This window comes from Syngnathus typhle, linkage group LG3 (assembly GCF_033458585.1).
Source record: "Syngnathus typhle isolate RoL2023-S1 ecotype Sweden linkage group LG3, RoL_Styp_1.0, whole genome shotgun sequence".
Taxonomy (NCBI): Eukaryota; Metazoa; Chordata; class Actinopteri; order Syngnathiformes; family Syngnathidae; genus Syngnathus; species Syngnathus typhle.
Genome location: NC_083740.1, coordinates 5,578,947 through 5,598,457, shown reverse-complemented (window position 1 = coordinate 5,598,457; position 19,511 = coordinate 5,578,947). Strand labels below are relative to the sequence as shown.

Genomic DNA, 19,511 nt, shown 5'->3' with positions numbered 1-19,511 from the left:
CAATATAATTAATGTAGTTCGCAAGCCTATTATTTAAAAATTATTATTTTATTGTTTTTTTCCAGCATAAAATGGCAGCTGGTCAAGAATGTTTATAGTTTAAATTATAATTTATTTTTAATTTCAAGCAAAGTGATGCACATTGAATCTGTTCTATTGCAGACTAAAAAACAATGTTATTAATAGTTATTCTTTATTGTAAATTGATCTTTTATTTATTTATATTTATACTAACCGTAACCCTTCTCCCTCCATCACAGAAAATTATTGAGAAGCACTGGGTTAGGGTCAGGGGCCATATGTCAAAGGTGAAGGATCAGGGGTAGGACTCAAAGCTCGGGGGTCGAGAATCATAGGTGGTAATTTAAAAAGTAAATAAAAGTCTTAATATACATAAAGCCTTATTATACATAGTCATTTAAAAATAAAAGTCTCACTGTACAGTCTTTTTTTTTTTTTTTACAAATACAGACTGTTTTCCTGGTCATTTATTACCGTACACATATCGGCATATGGGTCATATATACATTTCTCCCCATAAGACACACGCACACACGCGTGCGTTTGCTCGTGCACACGCGACACAAAATCATAGGAAACCTCTGCGCAGTTCAAAATCACAGTCTGAGATCAGTCAAAGAATATTTGCATACTACACCATCATGTGTCCACGCTGCACAAATATCTGCCTATTACAAACCCAAAAATACGACAGTCAGATTTATAGGTAGCTCATGGCCTTGTAACATGTGACCAGGCAATGAATGTGCGATAGCTATAAGACAATACAATGTGGTTGTATGTGTTTACTTCTTTCATGAAAGAGGAATAGCTGGAAGGGGAGGGGAAGAGGGGCGGGGTAATACACTATAAAACAAATATTCAAGTACTGTGGTATAACCATAGAGAATACCCTGACTGTGCTACATTTTTGTTAATGATCAATGATAATCCCCTGAGTGTGACCCACATCCGCACACTGCTTAGTTCCAAGTAGGGATGGGCATTGAAATATTAAACTAACCATGTCTACTATGTGGAATTAAATGTTGACTAATACAATCACATTATTGGGTTTCTTTTTTCCCAATAATGTTAATTTTGCTCATATTCTAGGAAGAGGAGTCAAATGCCCATCCTTACAAATCTTGCAAAAAGCAAACCTTGATAGCAGTACCTCATCACAGAATGTGGTTCGGCAGGAAGTCTTACTAAACGTGAACGACGAAGCGATGATCGTTAAAATTGGACATTTGTAAAATCTGATGAAAAACAATGAAAGGTAAGCCCATGACATCTGTGGCAATCTACACTTAGTTGCAAACAATGATCTTATCGCCACATTTTGTAATTGGCTACTTAAAAAAGTAAAATAAATAAATCTCTTGTTTTTTTTAAATATTTTTTATCAGGGCCACATTCACAGCTGTAAACCAAAAACCGAAAGTAACAAGAAGCCCAATGAAGGACCACATCCATAATGTGCTTTTACAGTTGATGAAACACTAAAAAGCAGTCCAACGTTCCAAAGTCAAAAAAATACATTGAAATGTAGAATTGGCATTTTGACAAATCTCCACAAGTGTTTTGAGGCAAAAACATGTCAGTTGTTTTGCCAAAATGTACTTAGTAACCTCCATAGACACTTGGAAGAGAAGTTGCATTTGGTTTTGTAATGCGACTAGATAAAAAGATCAGATTTGGCGTCACGTCCTGCAGTAAGTATGTACTCTTTGTCTGTGAACTTAGGGTGAGTTGTTTGACTTGATTTTAGCTTTCTTTTACAGTTACCCTGCCTTTACACTTGCACAACAGCGGAGCGTGTAGAAAAGAAAAAAAAAAAATAATAATTTGACCACTGTTTGACTTTGGAGGTTTCGCCCTACTGCAAACATTTCATACAATTACAAATGAAAAAAAGATAAAACATAAAGACGTGTTTGGCAAAACAGGAATTGAAAAAACAAACAGAAGGCTTGACTTTCAGGGAAAAACTAGATCTGTGATGTGATGTCACAAAGTTTTCCACAACATTGCTTTGACAAAAAAGGTATTTAAAAAAAAAAAAATAGCCATCTCTTTATCGCCTATGTCCTTGTTGCCAGGGCAACTCCAGGCAGGGCATATTTTGTCCCAATGTGGAGTGCAGTCACGACTGTATGATTGTCTCTGGGTTCAGGCGATGCACAGTGAAGTGTGCTAAAGTGATGAAAGGCGACCAGAAGGATGTCTGCAATGTCCTGCTACACATTTGAAGCTTCCTCTCCACTTTTCCAAAAGCACTGGGGTGTATTTGGTGGGTCGACGCTAGCCGAGCTTTGAACAGTGTTCCCGCCACCGCGCTCTGCTCCAGTCCGGAAACACGTAAGGGTCTCATTTTCCAGCGCCGGGCCTGAAACCCACACCGCCACCAGATCGGCATCATACGGGAGCTTGCTGGCTGACCTGAATTCACTCGTTAGGATGCTGGCCTTGTAAACAAAAGGCAAAGAAAGAGAAGACCTCGGCGCCAGAAGTTGCCCAGAAAAGAATTCAAGAGGGCCGATGTCGCCTTGTAAACAAAAAAAAACGTTCGAGTGATTCTGGAGGAAAGTTCGTCGGCAGCTCGGACGGCGACGGTTGTCAAGATCCAATCGGCTAGTCGGGTCTGAAGATGGGGATCTTCGGTAGGAATTCTATTAAGATTACCTGACGAGAAACAGTCATTTCATAATGAATATTTTGGTAACGCTACTCTCGGTTTGTGAGTGAACGTCTTTAAAAAAAAAAAAAAAAAGGTAACAGAAGTACCACAGCTGATTAATGAAAAATATATTCAGTAGCATAACTGTACTGAAGATTGTAAATGCAATTTGTAAATTGAGATTATAAAAGACAGTTACATTCAAAGCCTTTACTCTTAATCAGAGATTTTAGTAAAGCAATAAATAGGGGGTATTTTAATTGTTTTAACATCTAATAATCGTAATACAGTGATGTCTAGAGCTACAAGTTTGAATTACTTTCCGAACAACATTGATAACTGCGCTCTGTTTAAAGTCACTATGAAAAGACACATGTAATAGCATAAATAGTATAATAGTGAAATAAATGATCAAGTATTTCTCAATTAAATGCACAATGTGCTGCTCATTAAGGTGTGTTCACCTTGGCCATTATAGATATTACAGCAGGGTATGTCCTGCCTAGAATTCAAGTGGGATTCACATCACTTACATACTCCATCATGTTGTTGGATTCACACTTTCTTTTGTTCAGTCGCCAATGCAAACATAGCTGCAAATAGATCAAAAGAAATGTAAATATACTCAATGCAAGGCCCAACGAGAATGTGATCTAGTGATTTAAATAAAACACTGCCCCCAAGAGCCCAAGCCATGCACAGCAGGAATTTATTTTCTTTCTTTTATTTAATTGATATTATTCCCATTTATGTTTTGACTTTGACAGTAATCAACAACACACACCTTGTGGTAGAGTCTACGGTTCTCCCACTCTAGAAGTTTCTCTATAGATCTTCTTGTCTGGAAGGCAACAGTAAAAAGTGTGCTGGGTCAGGCCGGGGTGATGTTTAGGTGCCCGTTATGCATGTGTGTTTGCGCGTCCGCATATATTACCCGCTTGCTGAGACAAATGACAGGCCACAGACTAAAGCCGAGCGTGCAGCAACAGCACAGGCAGCCGCACAGGAGCCATCGTACGTTCACCGGTAGCGTCTTCTTTAGACAGCTGTTCACACGGTTGATACTCGCTTTGAACTCCTCAGGTGCAACCTGACAAAGCAAAAAGATGCATGGATCCATTATATTGCGGCAATGGAAAAAGAACAATTTAACAAACAATGCGTTTGACACTCACCTTCCCTGTAAGTGCTGAAGGAAATTCGGATTCAAATTTGTTGCTAAGTCCAAATCTGTGAAATTCAGAGCACACCAGAATGCTGCAGTAAATACCAACAGAATGATACACAACGTGACCATACAGTTGGTTGTGACACTGACAATTCAATTCTGGAGTCAATAAATAGGAAAACATTTGCTTTCCTTTCTAATTTTAATTATATCTATTTTTAAATGCTTCGTGCGATTCAATTGCGTCAATGCACGTATTGGGGTGCAAATAGATTTTATGCACACCCCATCTTTTCATCACTTCTTGGGAGCATTTACTGGAAATAAGTACTAAACAGTCATTTCTCATCAAGATAAACTTAAAGCAGAGATCACTCGACCGTAAAATCAGGATTAAATTAAATGTAAGCGTATCACCAGGGGTCCATGCAAATGCGCTTACCTGAACGCGAAGTATGAAACAATGTTAAAACTTTACCATTTTAACTGCTTGACATTAGTATAAGCACGAAGAAAACGGGCATATACAAAGAGTTGTGTGCTTATAAATGATGCAAACAATGTAAAAGCACTTTGTACGCTCAATGTTGCTGTCAGCTAACAGTGGAGCTAACAGACTTAGCTTGTCCACAGGCGGATGCTAATCAATTAGCATCCTGTTAGCATTCCCCCCCCCACGCTCGCTCATCGTCACGCGACACCGTTTGAACTCTCCCCCCCAAAAATGCCAACTCGCCTCGTTGGCAACTTACACTGTGACGTGTCCGGAGCCTCGCACCACCACCGGATCCGGAGCGTACTTGAGGAGCTGTTCCTCCGCGGCCCTGTCCTCGTCTTCTTCTTCCTCCTCCTCTTCCTCGTAGATTTCGTCAAAGTCCTCCATCATCGCACGCACGGCCCCAAAACGGAGCGCCGCGCTTCCCGGTCGAGACGCCACCGGGATGGACGCGATGCCGCTGGGCTTACTAAGATGCGGCTCCCCTTCGATCGCGAATTGGACAAAAGGGAGGACAAATTCAAAAGCGAGCCGTCCCGACAGTTCACATCTCTCAGCGGCAGGCTCGCAAGCAAAATATCAACATCCGTTGCAGTCGCCATACGACACCGGAAGACCCAGGCGAGCTTCAACTTTTTAAACACAAAACAGAAACCAAACTGCTGACAAAAATCGCACTGGGTTATTGAGTGCCTTTTCCTTCCCGATGAAAGGACTTTTGATACTTTACTTAAAATGAAAATACGCTTATTATGAAACATTGAATCATATGGTCTTCTAACCTATAAACCCCAAAAGTCTGTAAAATTTTGGGCGTCAGATGTCCCTTCAAAAAAGTCACATTTTCAAACTAGCAAAACAAAAAAGCAAATGGTGACAACACGACCCAATACAAATAGAAATGCACCTTTATTGATGGTTAGATGCAGTTAGTTAATAAATTCACATATTTTGCAGCAGTATTATCAAATTAGAATTTCATGTATCTTTTATTATGAAAGGCTTAATGGGATATTTTCCGTACACCAGTCAGTATATAAAAACTTCTTCCCTACTCTCCCCCCGATCCTCAAAGAGAAGGAGCAATTCCAAAATCAAGACAAAAAACAAACAATATTTAGAGACAATCGACTGTGCAGTCCCCACTTTCCGATCATCGATAGCCAGTGCAGGAAATGCCAAAATAAAATCCTTAGGGACCTTCTGCCGTATTTGTTTTGCAAAATAAAATCATATAGCCACTCAACCAGCATCTTAAGCTTTATTTTGAAAGGCCTAACCGGAAAATCTTTGAAACACAAATATGTCTCTGCAAAACCAAAACATGGAGTAACGTTTGTTTGACCCTGCGGTCATGGTATTGTTTTTCATTCATTTACTTATTCGTATTTTTAATTGAATAGTAGTGCTTCATCTGGGATGTGCGCTCCAGCCTGCGATGATCTGCACATCTCTAAACAGCAATAACCTTACTTCCGGGATTCTACGGTCGTTTTCAAACCACTTGTTTGGTGAGACCGTTGTGTTTTTAGCCACGTTTCGTTGTCCACGACCATAAAATGAGCGCGAGCCACTTAAGGATGGTCGTCCAAGTTTTGAGAGATGTGGTTCCTGGCATTTCGAGTGGGATGTTCCTCATCACCCTCACATCGTGTGCTGTGTTCGCGCTCCAAACCTACTTGGACTCCTCTGAGGGGGGACTCAGTGTTGGGGCGAGTGTTTTTCTCAAAGGGCATGTGCATACCCTCTTGACGTACCCATTCTATCACAGAAGCTTCACTCAACTGCTCCTCAGCATCTGCACCATGGTGTTCCTCAGTGGTAGCCTGGAGAAAGGCTTTGGCACTGTCCGCTTCCTGTTTGTGTGCATTCTGATGTCAACAATGACAGGCTTGTTGTATGCCTTTGTGGATCTCCTGCAGAAGAGCAACGGCAATGGACCCACGGAGGGGCTGGTGCCTATGGCCCTCGCTTGCGTGGTCCTCACCACGACGCACACAAAAATGACCAAAGCCTTCCTCTGTGGGGTCAGTTTTCCCACCATGGTTCTCCCGTGGATTTTTGTCCTCATCACCAGCGTCCTCATTCCTCACACAGTGCTCCCCTGCAATATCATCTCCACATTAATCGGATGGATGCACGGAAGAGGATGGTTCTCCTTTCTGGACATCTCGGAGGCCAAGGCAGGCGTTGTGGAGAAGACGGCACCTTTCCGCTTGCTGAGAAGCATCAGGATGGTGGCGTTTGTGCCAGCTTCCACAGAGGACAGGAGGAAATCACTCCTTCCACAAATCAACCCAACACCTGGATCTTACCCAGTGCAGGCCTATGCGCCTGTGTCAAGCGCCAACTTGGCTGGTAGTGGCTCAACCAAGATGTATGAAGGTTGGTCCAAGCCAGTGCTTCTCAAATAGTGGGGCGCGCCCCCCTTGAAATGCTTTTGCTGATGTGTTTTTTTCTCTCAATTAAAACAAATCAATTAGCCAGTTGTTTTTCTTTATTTAATATCTATTATCAGACAAAACCAAATTGTGAATCAGTCTGCTATGCTATAGCAGAACAAACAATCCATGGTCTTCAGATGCCACGCTGTCGCCATCTCCTGGTCAGCTAGTGAAATGCTTTTGCTGTTTTTTTCCCCTCTCAATTAAAACAAATCAATCAGCCAGTTGGTTTTCTATATTTAATATCTGATATCAGACAAAACCAAATTGTGAATCAGTCACCTAGGCTATAGCAGAACAAACAATCCATGGTCTTCAGATGCCACGCTGTCGCCATCTCCTGGTCAGCTAGTGAAATGCTTTTGCTGTTTTTTTTTTCCCTCTCAATTAAAACAAATCAATCAGCCAGTTGGTTTTCTATATTTAATATCTGATATCAGACAAAAACAAATTGTGAATCAGTCACCTAGGCTATAGCAGAACAAACAATCCATGGTCTTCAGATGCCACGCTGTCGCCATCTCCTGGTCAGCTAGTGAAATGCTTTTGCTGTTTTTTTTCCTCTCAATTAAAACAAATACCTCAGCCAGTTGGTTTTCTTTATTTAATCTCTGATATCAGACAAAACCAAATTGTGAATCAGTCACCTAGGCTATAGCAGAACAAACAATCCATGGTCTTCAGATGCCACGCTGTCGCCATCTCCTAGTCAGCTAGTGAAATGCTTTTGCTGTTTTTTTTCCCTCTCAATTAAAACAAATCAATCAGCCAGTTGGTTTTCTATATTTAATATCTGATATCAGACAAAAACAAATTGTGAATCAGTCTGCTATGCTATAGCAGAACAAACAATCCATGGTCTTCAGATGCCACGCTGTCGCCATCTCCTGGTCAGCTAGTGAAATGCTTTTGCTGTTTTTTTTCCCTCTCAAAACAAATCAATCAGCCAGTTGGTTTTCTTTATTTAATCTCTGATATCAGACAAAACCAAATTGTGAATCAGTCACCTAGGCCAGTGCGGCGCGGTGCTATTCCTGGGGGGGCGCGTGTGACCCTGGGGAACAGGCTTTTTTTTTGGCAGTACTAGAATAAAGTGTAATTGCGCGTTTACTACAGCAGGGGGCAGTGGCGCTCTCATTGTTACTTCTGTCACGTTTGCGACAGTGCAACATTTTACGACTTACAAGACAAGTTAGGATAGTCACGGTGGGGAGGGGGGGCGAGAATAGTTTTCTTCTTGCTAGGGGGGGGCGTAACAGAAAATAATTGAGAAGCACTGGGTTAAATAAAGGTTAACCTAAAAAAAAAAAAAAAAAAAAAAAGCGAACCCTGAACTTTGAACCCGCGGTGACCCCGCGGTGACCCCGCGGTGACCCCGTGGTGACCCCTGGGTGACCTTTGAACCCTGAACTTTCAACTCTAGTTAAAAATCGAAAATGTGCACATGACCCCGTGAACTTTGAACCGACCTTTGACCCCTGGGTGAACTTTGAACCGTAAACTTTGACCTTTGACCCCTAGCTAATTACGTTTTTTTTTTTTTTTTTAAACCGGCATAGCAGAACGATCCATGGTCTTCAGATGCCGCGCTGTCGCCATCTCCTGGTCAGTTAGTGAAATGCTTTTGCTGATGTTTTTTTTTCTCTCAATTAAAACAAATCAATTAGCCAGTTGGTTTTCTTTATTTAATATCTATTATCAGACAAAACCAAATTGTGAATCAGTCACCTAGGCTATAGCAGAACAAACAATCCATGGTCTTCAGATGCCACGCTGTCGCCATCTCCTGGTCAGCTAGTGAAATGCTTTTGCTGTTTTTTTTCCCTCTCAATTAAAACAAATCAATCAGCCAGTTGGCTTTCTTTATTTAATATCTGATATCAGACAAAACCAAATTGTGAATCAGTCACCTAGGCTATAGCAGAACAAACAATCCATGGTCTTCAGATGCCACGCTGTCGCCATCTCCTGGTCAGCTAGTGAAATGCTTTTGCGGGGATTTTTCCCTCTCAATTAAAACAAATCAATCAGCCAGTTGTTTTTCTATATTTAATATCTGATATCAGACAAAACCAAATTGTGAATCAGTCACCTAGGCTATAGCAGAACAAACAATCCATGGTCTTCAGATGCCACGCTGTCGCCATCTCCTGGTCAGCTAGTGAAATGCTTTTGCTGTTTTTTTTTCCTCTCAATTAAAACAAATCAATCAGCCAGTTGGTTTTCTTTATTTAATCTATGATATCAGACAAAACCAAATTGTGAATCAGTCACCTAGGCCAGTGCTTCTCAAATAGTGAGGCGCGCCGCGCGTGTGACCCTGGGGAACAGGCTTTTTTTTTGGCAGTACTAGAATAAAGTGTAATTGCGCGTTTACTACAGCAGGGGGCAGTGGCGCTCTCATTGTTACTTCTGTCACGTTTGCGACAGTGCAACATTTTACGACTTACAAGACAAGTTAGGATAGTCACGGTGGGGAGGGGGGGCGCGAATAGTTTTCTTCTTGCTAGGGGGGGGCGTAACAGAAAATAATTGAGAAGCACTGGTCCAAGCCAACCGGTCTGGACCTAATCCTCATGCCTCTGCAGCAGGCCTCGGTGGGACAAGTCATGAACACGGCTGCGCGCACAGCCACCACGGTCACAGCCATCTCTAGTTGTCTTTTGTTTTACACCGTGAGCACATATAAATGGAGGGCTGCTCAAGCACCTCCCCCTAAAATACACAGATGATGCTACACTGGAGAAAGTGTTATTGTATACGTAATATTACAAACTGTATTGTAATATTCAGCCTTTTTCCAGGAAATAGTTTAAATCTTCTGTAAACACAGCCGGAAGACTTCAAGCACTTTGGTTTATTTGATACTTTAGCAAAGATGTCATTTTGTGTCACATGATCATTGAAGTACATTTTTACACAAAACTACTCATTCGTCCCAGGTGTCTCCATAGATGTTTTTCTTTGCTGTAATTTGAAGAAGAAATTATTTTTTAAAAATTCAATAAAAAAAATTTTTTAAAAAGTTTGTATGTGTTTGTTTACCGCTTTCTGTTGGTCTTTGTGGCTCCTTTACAGGGGGAGTTTTGAGCTGCGAGTCAGCCTTCTGGGTGAGTGTGACCTCGTAGTTCTCTCGATTTTTTAGCCGCAAGTTCTCATAGAGGATGGACTTGCTCTTGGGTCCGTTGTTTTCCTCAGCTGCAGCTGACAGTTTGACACATTATCAACCCATATTAAAATACAAAAGGTTGTTTTCATTACCTTTCATTGCTCGTCAGGCATCAGTGTCACTCACCTGAAAGATTAAAGTCGTCTGCTCTTCGCATGAGAACAGGCGATTCTGGACTAAATCCATATTCATGTTCGGCGGTGGAAGATTGCGTCTCTGCTGGGTGGAAATTGGTGTCAAAGCTCTGACCGTTGGGATCATTCATCTCGGACTGAGCACCTTGGCTAGGAAGGAAACCACAAAATACGGATAGGGGCTTGCTTTTGAGCTTTCATTCTTATAGTGTGACTTTGGTGTTGGTACACACATCTGTGGAGGCAGTCCCGTTCTCTGTCTCAGGGCCTCCCCCAGAGGAGAGCTGTCCAACCTCTTGAACTTCTCCTGACACGTCTTCATGTACGACATCTTACCTGCCAAGTAGCCACAGAAGCCAGCAACTGCAAACACAGCAAAGACGCAGCCATCACAACAAATGCTGCATTTCCAGAATGCAGGATATTTTCTAATAGCCATCTAAAATCTTAAGAGTGGTGCTAACAAAATGCAAACATTAAGGATTATTTGAATTCCTGTTGAGATTTGGCTTTTTATACCAACTGATAGTGACAGACATTTTAAGAAGCAGGTTGCATTTGTGTTAAACAAGAAAACGTCTACATCGTCTTGTCATCAAACTTACAGGCCACTTTTGGAAGCGATCCAAACCTTGGAGATGCAGAGAGAGACCCTAAATGGAAACAGACAGAATTTATTCAAATTGCCATCCATGCATGTTCCATAGGAGCACATGAATGTGATCTTACCTCTGGCAACCAGGGCTTGAGTGATGGCCATGCTCACCACAGAGAATGGTACCGCTGTAACATAAGCATTATTATTTTTCATAACTAAGGAACTGTACACTTAGAGGCTATAACATTATAGCACTAAAATGATTACATTGACAGTATTGATAGTATTTGTGCTGGAAGGAGATTTTGCCAACTGTGCAAAATACACATTTCGAGTGATACACAAGTTGTTACTTACACCTATACCAAAAACTTTCATTGTTGCACTCCCTGAACACTCTCTTCTCCTCTTCGGTGGGGATGTAGTCTGTGCCTAGACGCGTCTGCAGGGGACAAACTAGACACTTTTAATCTCAGACAGCATTAATGACAAGTCCGGGAGGTGTTAACGCAGTTGAGGGGGGCCGCTAGTGTTTACTCGGAGCTAGCAGGCTAAACGCGCTAGCACATGCGAGGGTCGGATAATGTTTATCGGCATGCTGCTAACCTGTGCTCCTTGATGCCGCCGCTCCTCATTAAAACCCGCAGTAGTGGATGACATATTGACAAAATAACAACACCTCGTAGCCTTCAACGCATGTGAAATAGTAAGAAATGTTTTTAAGAGAACTCAAAGACAACCGTCGTATGTACTACTCGGTACAATGTCACCGCGGACTGTGACGTAACCCGGAAATGAAAATGGTGACATTCGTGGAGGTCTTTCAGACAATGGTTCACAAATTAAAATCAAATATCTCGATAAATATTTGTGACAAAATCTCACTTGCGTACTTTGCATTGAGAAGATTAAAGGTAACAAATATATTCTAGTCGTCAGTTCATGTATCAGAACGTGTTCACGACTGCCCTCTAGCGGCTGAATTGGTCACATGTACATGTTCATTTAAGACTGGCCATAGGTGTAAATGGGACTGACTGTGGCATGGCAAGGTTGTTTGTCTACATCAGTGGTTCTTGTTGGAGGTACCGAACCCCACCAGTTTCATATGCTCATTCACCGAACCCTTTGTCAGTGAAAACCTTTTTTTTTTTTTTTTTCAATTCAAGACATAGATGTTTTTTTACTGGTGCACAAAATGAGCCGTGCATGAACATCACCTTGTTCAAAGAACAAAACCAACACAATGCATGAACTCACAACAAATTACATACTGGCAAATTAGAATTTACACAATAAATCAGGTTTGTTCGGACCTCCGCAGTGGAGGCTCATTTGCAGTAGTACAGTATGGCACCTAGATGCCGCTATTACACTGTTTGGAAATGACAAAGGACTTTGCAATACCATAGCTACAAACTTTGTACAAGTGCAACCCAAAAGGCTACAGAAACAGAATTCACTCAGTCCAATCCAATCCATATCCTCCTGAAGTAGTTCTCAAAATAACAGGGTTAGCCATTTTATAAAATACATAGGACAAAAAACAATGTACCATTAAATAAGATCCGAAAACAAAATTAAATAGTTAATCAAAATTCCTATGCTTTCAAGCATTTAGCCCAACTACATTGGATACAAATTATGCAACATTACAGAAGAAAAAAAAGCGATGAAATAAATTTCCACAAAATAAGAATGGGCCCTTTTTCAAGCACTTCTAACATAAGTGAATACATAAAACTATCGCAAACTATGTATATAGTTACAATTCTCATAAAGTAAAAGATATCCAGCTTCTGCAGCACCTGGATGACAGTGATATTTTTGTTCTAATCTAAATAAAAAGCCTTCAAGTGCAACTAAAAAGTATAAATTTAGCACACTGTGATGTTGACCAATGTGTAGCTCTATTAAGAAGATCAATATTGTGCTACAATGATCCAGAGTTGCACACACACACACACACACACACACACACACACACACACACACACACACACACACACACACACACACACACACACACACACACACACACACACACACACACTGTTAGTCACATCCACAGTAAGGGAGTCATGCAGGCACCTGGAAAAATGTGGGTTGGATTGCAACACACGTCAGAGTAGCGATTACAAGAAATTTGTGAGCGACCAAGCAAGGTGTGTTGATCTTATTGGTGGGAGCTCTCAGTGATGTGAAGACACCCACCAATCCTCCTTCACCACAACACTCTACCTGTGTGCACGCAGCATTTGACAGCAGGCAGCATGGATGCACTCAAGCCACCTGCGGTGAGGACATTACGATTCATTTTAGAGTTTTGTGTGAAAGTCATTTATATTTTCATTGTAAGCATAAAGTACAAACTCAAACTTGAAAATATTTTTTCATTGCAGGTATCTTTTAGCTCTTATGTATAATTAGTTGACACAAAGTAATGCAAAAATAATTTTGCCATTGTTTTGGGTTCAAAAATCACGCTTAGATAAAGTATCAAGACACAAAGAAATAGAGCTAAAAGCCTTTTTTTTTTCTCATGGCAATATGTGCAAACACCCAAAAACTATTTTTTTACATAAACATCTGAATCTTGAGTGTCTTATGCATTAGATCATGCCATTAGTTAGTAAATGAATAACAGCACATATTTTAAGAGCAAACTGAGAAAGACTTGTTGTGAGTGTAACTCTCATTTTAAAATATAAAAGATTTAAATGTGAAATGAAAAAGGTTGACTGTGTGAATGTGTGTGTGCGTGCGCATGTGTGTGTGTAAGTGAAACATAGAAAAAGAAAATCAATTAAGCTGTATTTCCGTGTCCTCGTGTTGTACTAATGGAATTTTACTGTGGCCGAATAACACCATGTGAGTCTACGATCAATACTTTGTGGCATGTGAGTGGCTAAATGTGTACAATAGTCATTCAATTGGTGTGGCTTTTGGAACTATTGAAAAGTAAAATATTGGCTATTAATTGAGAATTTAAATGATAATGTTAAAAATATTGGAATATAAAAATAATGACATAACTAAAGTTAAAACTAAGCAACCATCGTTTCCATCTTTGTCAAATAATATCATACATTCATTCACACATGCATTCATGATGCAGAAGGTCAAACTGTCATTTGAGAATTGTAGTTTACCTTAAATTATTACACAATTATATTTTAATATTATGCTTGACAAATATCCCACTTCTCTTTAAATATACTAAAACTAATAAAACAAAAAAATGCATTAGTAAAACTGAAAAACATTCTAAAAAAATACATCCAAATGAAAATGAATTGAAGTTAAATAATGAAAAAATTAAATTAAACTGAAAGATCCCAAACCATTATAACCCTTATTGGGATTACATGCATTACAAATGAATATCAACGTTTAGTTTTTTTTACTTTATAATTTCAGTTTACCGAGGAGCATATTGAAAGAAATGGCAGCAAAAGTAAGTTTTTGAACAGAAGACTCCTTGTCCAAACAAATGATAATATAACAGTGTTCTGTAAATGTGCAAATAGTGCAAAAAGGAAGTCTCGCACAGTCTACTCTGGCGCTGGTGGATGATGGGCCATCAGATGAGGAAGACCCTTGGGATATGCCCGAGCTGAAAGACACCGGAGTGCCATGGTCAGGTGAGGCGAAATTGAAATGTGCATTTCTCAAAAGTGATATTGACTGGCATGATGCCAAAAGCGAGGCGTCGGCCACTGTCGGGTGAGTTCAACAAGTTCTACTGGCGCCATACAGTTTGTCATTAAGTAATAAATAAAATCGCATTTATTGGAGAACATAGGGTGTGGTTCAGATTTGGTGTCGTAATGATAAATCAATGTTAAGCACAACATAAATATGTTGATGAACTTTAGAAAATAATTTCTTTTTTTTTGACGTGTCCTAAATGGCAACCAAATCATAATTAGTGTGTTCTATGGACTGTCAATATAAAATAATGTCCTGTGTTAAAAGCTGTGTTAGCTGTGTTAGCTGGGCCCTGACATAAACAGATTTGTTACATTTTCTATATTGAAATGTATCAACTCAACTTTTTTTATCGGAAAGATGCACACCCCTAGTGGGTAGCTACTATTTGAATACATTTGATAAAGTGATTAAAATGAGTTTGTTGTGTTTTTTTTGTGTATGTTGTCAGCTTTGGACACCAAAGGGAAGGTGCTGCGGGTGTTTGTGTCACTTTTGAAGTTGGCTGTGCTACTGGGCCTCCTCTACATGTTCATCTGCTCCCTAGACATCCTCAGCTCAGCCTTCCAGCTTGTTGGAGGTAAGCGAAAGAAGGTGTGACGTGTCCCTATGGTGCATTTGGACAATAAAAATAAAATCCACCTTGTCCATCCAGGCAAAGCAGCAGGCGGCATTATGCAGGACAATGTTGTCCTGTCCAACCCTCTGGCCGGTCTGGTCATTGGCGTCCTGGTCACTTTGCTGGTTCAGAGCTCGTCCACTTCGTCCTCCATTGTGGTCAGCATGGTCTCCTCTGGATGTGAGTGCTAACACACAACGTGGCGTGACAACACCGAGGCATTAGGAGATGATAGTGATATCTTTTTTGTGTTGTAGTGCTATCAGTCCAACTGGCTGTTCCAATCATCATGGGCACTAACATTGGCACCTCAGTCACCAATACACTTGTTGCCATGACGCAGGCTGGGGACCGAACTATCTTTCGCAGGTAACTTCTAAAGCAGGAATGGGGAATAAAACAGATGGTTCCATTCCTTTCTTAAAAGATTCCGATGAATATTGTGTTTTAGTCACATCTGAATTGTATGAGCTGAAGGCTCGTGATAATTATCTATTATTATATTATACATTATATTGTTTATTATTATATTATTTTATTATTATATTATATATTATTGCTGCAGGAGTCCAATGAATCATCTGATGGGTCATAGAACAGACACAGTTGTCATAATCCCAAGTGATACGCTAATATTACGCTAATGTAAAAGTGTACGTTGTTACCATCAGAAGCGAGCAAAGTTCAATCCGCTTGGCATTAAACTAAATTGTCTTTCCGACTGCGCTCAGGGCATTTGCAGGGGCCACGGTGCACGATTTCTTCAACTGGCTGTCGGTTCTGGTGCTGCTGCCTCTAGAGGTCGCCAGCGGCTACTTGTACGAGGTCACCAAGGTCATTATCGACTCGTTCCAGATCCAGAGCGGAGAGGCTCCCGACCTCTTGAATGTTATCACGGATGTCCTCACAGATTCTATTATAAAGGTAAAAGCAAGTCCAATGAATAAGGTCGATAATAGTATTCCGATTGCACATTTCTGAACGTTCTCTTTTTCCCGCTGAGACAGCTAGACAAGTCTGTCTTAAGCCAAATAGCCACTGGAGACCCAGAAGCCCGGAACAAAAGTCTCATCAAGAGGTGGTGTGAAACTTATACCAACATGGTAGGATCATTGGCACAACAATACAAGTTGTCCCACAAAGTCTCTATACACTTCCTTTTTTTTCTATTTATATATAAGGGGATACTTATGCTTATTAAAACGACAAAGCCTAAGCTGTCAAATACAGGAAGCCTCACGTCGTGTCGGTCCAAATGATCATGAAATAGAAAAAGGGAAGCATATTGTGACTTGTGGGACACCCTGTATACGATTGATTGTTTTCTTCAAAACTTTGGCTGACTTTTCAGAGCACCGTAAATGTCACTGTTCCCGGTCCAGAGAACTGCACCTCTCCTTCAATGTGCTGGACTGACGGCAACTACACCTTCACACTCAAAAACATCTCACAGACGTACAACATTAAAAAATGTGAGAATGACACGACATAAAGGAATTTCATCTATGAGCGTACTCGACTGTGTGTGTCTTGTCAGGTGATCACCTTTTTGTAAACGTGAACTTGTCCGATCTGGCTGTGGGTCTGATCCTCCTGGCTCTCTCTTTGCTGGTGTTGTGCTCCTGCCTGCTGCTTATAGTCAAGTTGCTCAACTCCATGCTTAAGGGTCAAGTGGCCATGATTATCAAGAAAATACTTAACACAAGTGAGTGGATGCACAAGGATTGTTTAACCTTGGACAAGGCAACGCATTGCATTTGAGTGCTTAAGGTGTTCTATGCTAACACGTGTGCAGATTTCCCGTTCCCCTTCGGTTGGGTCACAGGATACATTGCCATTTTAGTCGGAGCTGGAATGACATTCATCGTGCAGAGCAGCTCTGTTTTTACCTCCGCTATCACTCCGCTTGTTGGTGAGATCACTCATTTGTCCGTCCGCCGACCAGAACCCTAGAATTAAAAAAATACAATCTGAGCATGTTCATTTGAAGTTATTGAAAATTATCATGGGCCTACCATGTGCACATACCTGTAGGTATTGGCGTCATCAGCATTGAGAGAGCCTATCCGTTGTCTCTTGGTTCCAACATCGGCACCACCACCACGGCCATCTTGGCAGCCATGGCCAGTCCGGCAGACACGTTGGGTAACGCTCTGCAGGTGATAAACAATAGTTCACAATAAATGCATTTTGGTGATTTACCTGCATGCTAATAAAGTGCATGGATGACTTCTCCAGATTGCCCTGGTTCACTTCCTCTTCAACATCTCTGGCATCATTCTGTGGTATCCGATTCCATTCACCCGATTGCCCATCCGACTGGCCAAAGCTTTGGGCAACGTCACGGCCTCCTACCGCTGGTTTGCCGCAGTCTACATCATCTGCTGCTTCTTCCTTGTGCCGCTCCTCGTCTTCAGTCTGTCGCTGGCCGGATGGCAGGTCCTAGTAGGCGTGGCCTGCCCTCTCGTGGCTCTTCTCATCATCATCATTATCATCAATGTGCTGCAGAAGAGGAAGCCTGAATGTCTGCCAGCAGCGTTGCGGTCTTGGGACTTCCTCCCGCTTTGGGCTCACTCTCTAGAACCCTGGGACAAAGTAGTGGCTGTGTTCACTGCCAAATGTTGCTGCTGCTGCAAATGCTGCAACAGCGATGAAGATAAAGGGAAAGACGACAAAGAGCTGGAGAAAGAAGCCTACGATAACCCGGCAATGTGCGACGACACGCTGGGAATTGAGATCAAGTTTGAGCCAAACAGTGTAAAACTGACCAAACTTTGAGTTTCCTTTGCTTGCTAAACACAACAATTATTGCACAAGATTAACATTGTTTATGTCTTAACTGGATTATTTAAGAGGGACAATGAGCCTATTTTAGAAAATGTAATTTATGTAAAACTATAGCAACTAAACAATATGACCATATCTGTGTGCCACTTTACAATTATACTTTTTTCCATTTCCAATAATGCCGTATCAGCCTTCGCCATTTGTATCTTGTAGATTTGATGACACTGCGACCTCGTTCACACATCTTTTTAAGGTGTAAAATGATTAAACAAAGTGATTATATTCAAAGAATATGTTGTTTAAAATAAAACTAGATGACTGTCCATCTAAATAAACCTTTTAAACCTGAATCATGTGTAATGATGGCATCATTTTCTACATTTTGGTTTTATCGTTTCTCCATTTACACCCAAATTAATCATTTCACTTGTTTCTAATAATAAAGCACATCCAGGAAAAAAAATCCACATGACCCGTCACGCGTTAAGACGTCAGTGCAGTTTGCTGAGAGACATTGCTTACTCGCATTTAATTTCCTTTATCTATGTTGGTGATTCACTTGTTTCTCTTCATGCTTTAAAAAGACTCCTTTAACCGCTAACAGAGAAACTAATTTACAGTAAGATATTGCAAGAGACGCAACCATCCCCCCCCCCCCCCCCCCCCCCAACCAAGTCGAAGACCGTTTCTGGTCGCAATTTGTATTCACATAAAGTAAAACAATGACATTCTTAGTCAATACGAATGCACACACGTATGCTGGACTTTGCATTTTTGTCTTTGCTGCTGATAAGACAGAAGAAGCACGTGTGATTGTGATAATGACTACCGTGTGTATGCAGGTTAACCTTGTATAGGTGAGCATGTTCATCACAGGCGCATGCTAATCTTATCTCGTCATAATCCAACTTGTGAAATCTTAAATTCTTGGTTTAAAAGATTAATAAAATACACCGCATAAAAACAAAAACAAACCAACAAACAAACCTACCTGGTGCGCTGCATCGTGCGCCCTTGTACTGTGTTGAACGTCCAGCAGACGGCGTTATTGAGCTCTACTGTTTTTCTGGACAGAAGACATCTCTGAGAAAACAAATGTGAAATGTTAGAAGAAAAAAAAAATATATATATATATATATATGTGTGTGTGTAGTAACATACACAGCACAATAAAGTTGAAACACTTATTCTTTCAATCAAAAGAAAGTAATCGTAAATTATATATATATATATATATGTGTATATATATATATATATATATATATATATATATATATATATATATATATATATATATATATATGTAGTAACATACACAGCACAATAAAGTTGAAACACTTATTCTTTCAATCAAAAGAAAGTAATTGTAAATTAATTGGTGATATGTATGATGAGTTGTCCAGATCTTAAATCAGAGAATCTTGGTAATGACCTATGTAGTAACTGCTGAACATGGGAGATTTGTGCAAAATATTATACGGTCTTTATCTAATACTGATACCATATATAATACCAAGTTAATTATTTGTGTCATATCGGAACTAAGTATTGGTGTGACATAGTATTAGAAAAGCCCAATCTAATCTGTTTGATCAACACTGACATCTAGTGATCAGTACAAAAATTGACGGCAATTTTGTCCGAGCTGTTGAGAGAAAAAAAATCTATTTGAGTATTTGAGATCCTTGATACTCATTTTAAG

The 19,511-nt window shown here is 40.5% G+C and overlaps 4 protein-coding genes and 1 long non-coding RNA gene across 6 annotated transcripts; 2 read left to right on the top strand and 3 right to left on the bottom strand.

The window, feature by feature from the left end:
• Positions 1–473: 473 nt before the first annotated feature.
• LOC133150971 (cysteine-rich hydrophobic domain-containing protein 2) lies at positions 474–4,923 on the bottom strand. The gene is made up of 6 exons (XM_061273639.1): positions 4,604–4,923; positions 3,859–3,913; positions 3,618–3,773; positions 3,468–3,524; positions 3,217–3,276; positions 474–2,688 (listed from the first exon to the last, which is right to left on the bottom strand). Exons 1-6 carry the CDS (start codon positions 4,735–4,737, stop codon positions 2,638–2,640), a joined length of 513 nt encoding a protein of 170 aa, XP_061129623.1. The 5' UTR covers positions 4,738–4,923; the 3' UTR covers positions 474–2,637.
• A 120-nt stretch (positions 4,924–5,043) lies between these two features.
• rhbdd2 (rhomboid domain containing 2) lies at positions 5,044–9,497 on the top strand. Its single transcript, XM_061273789.1, has 3 exons — positions 5,044–6,760; positions 9,089–9,105; positions 9,332–9,497. Exons 1-3 carry the CDS (start codon positions 5,907–5,909, stop codon positions 9,445–9,447), a joined length of 987 nt encoding a protein of 328 aa, XP_061129773.1. The 5' UTR covers positions 5,044–5,906; the 3' UTR covers positions 9,448–9,497.
• Positions 9,498–9,633: 136 nt separating this feature from the next.
• Positions 9,634–11,494, bottom strand: LOC133150969 (OCIA domain-containing protein 1-like). Of its 2 annotated transcripts, none has more exons than XM_061273635.1 (8): positions 11,299–11,494; positions 11,050–11,134; positions 10,824–10,877; positions 10,700–10,747; positions 10,328–10,457; positions 10,087–10,244; positions 9,837–9,995; positions 9,634–9,758 (listed from the first exon to the last, which is right to left on the bottom strand). In XM_061273635.1, exons 1-8 carry the CDS (start codon positions 11,350–11,352, stop codon positions 9,721–9,723), a joined length of 726 nt encoding a protein of 241 aa, XP_061129619.1. In that variant the 5' UTR covers positions 11,353–11,494; the 3' UTR covers positions 9,634–9,720. The 2 variants fall into 2 exon arrangements, with proteins under 2 accessions (XP_061129619.1, XP_061129620.1); XM_061273636.1 differs by having other exon boundaries at positions 9,837–9,989.
• Positions 11,495–12,867: 1,373 nt separating this feature from the next.
• On the top strand, positions 12,868–18,117 carry LOC133150967 (sodium-dependent phosphate transport protein 2B-like). Its single transcript, XM_061273630.1, has 13 exons — positions 12,868–12,989; positions 14,113–14,149; positions 14,223–14,336; positions 14,855–14,983; positions 15,059–15,202; positions 15,280–15,391; positions 15,754–15,946; positions 16,030–16,125; positions 16,374–16,494; positions 16,560–16,727; positions 16,818–16,934; positions 17,057–17,181; positions 17,261–18,117. The coding sequence occupies exons 1-13, from the start codon at positions 12,966–12,968 to the stop codon at positions 17,798–17,800; spliced, it is 1,920 nt and encodes a 639-aa protein (XP_061129614.1). The 5' UTR covers positions 12,868–12,965; the 3' UTR covers positions 17,801–18,117.
• Positions 13,017–17,264, bottom strand: LOC133150972 (uncharacterized). The gene is made up of 5 exons (XR_009713843.1): positions 17,051–17,264; positions 16,853–16,971; positions 16,568–16,651; positions 15,046–15,209; positions 13,017–14,308 (listed from the first exon to the last, which is right to left on the bottom strand). It is a non-coding gene; the product is annotated as an uncharacterized LOC133150972 (long non-coding RNA).
• Positions 18,118–19,511: the final 1,394 nt, after the last annotated feature.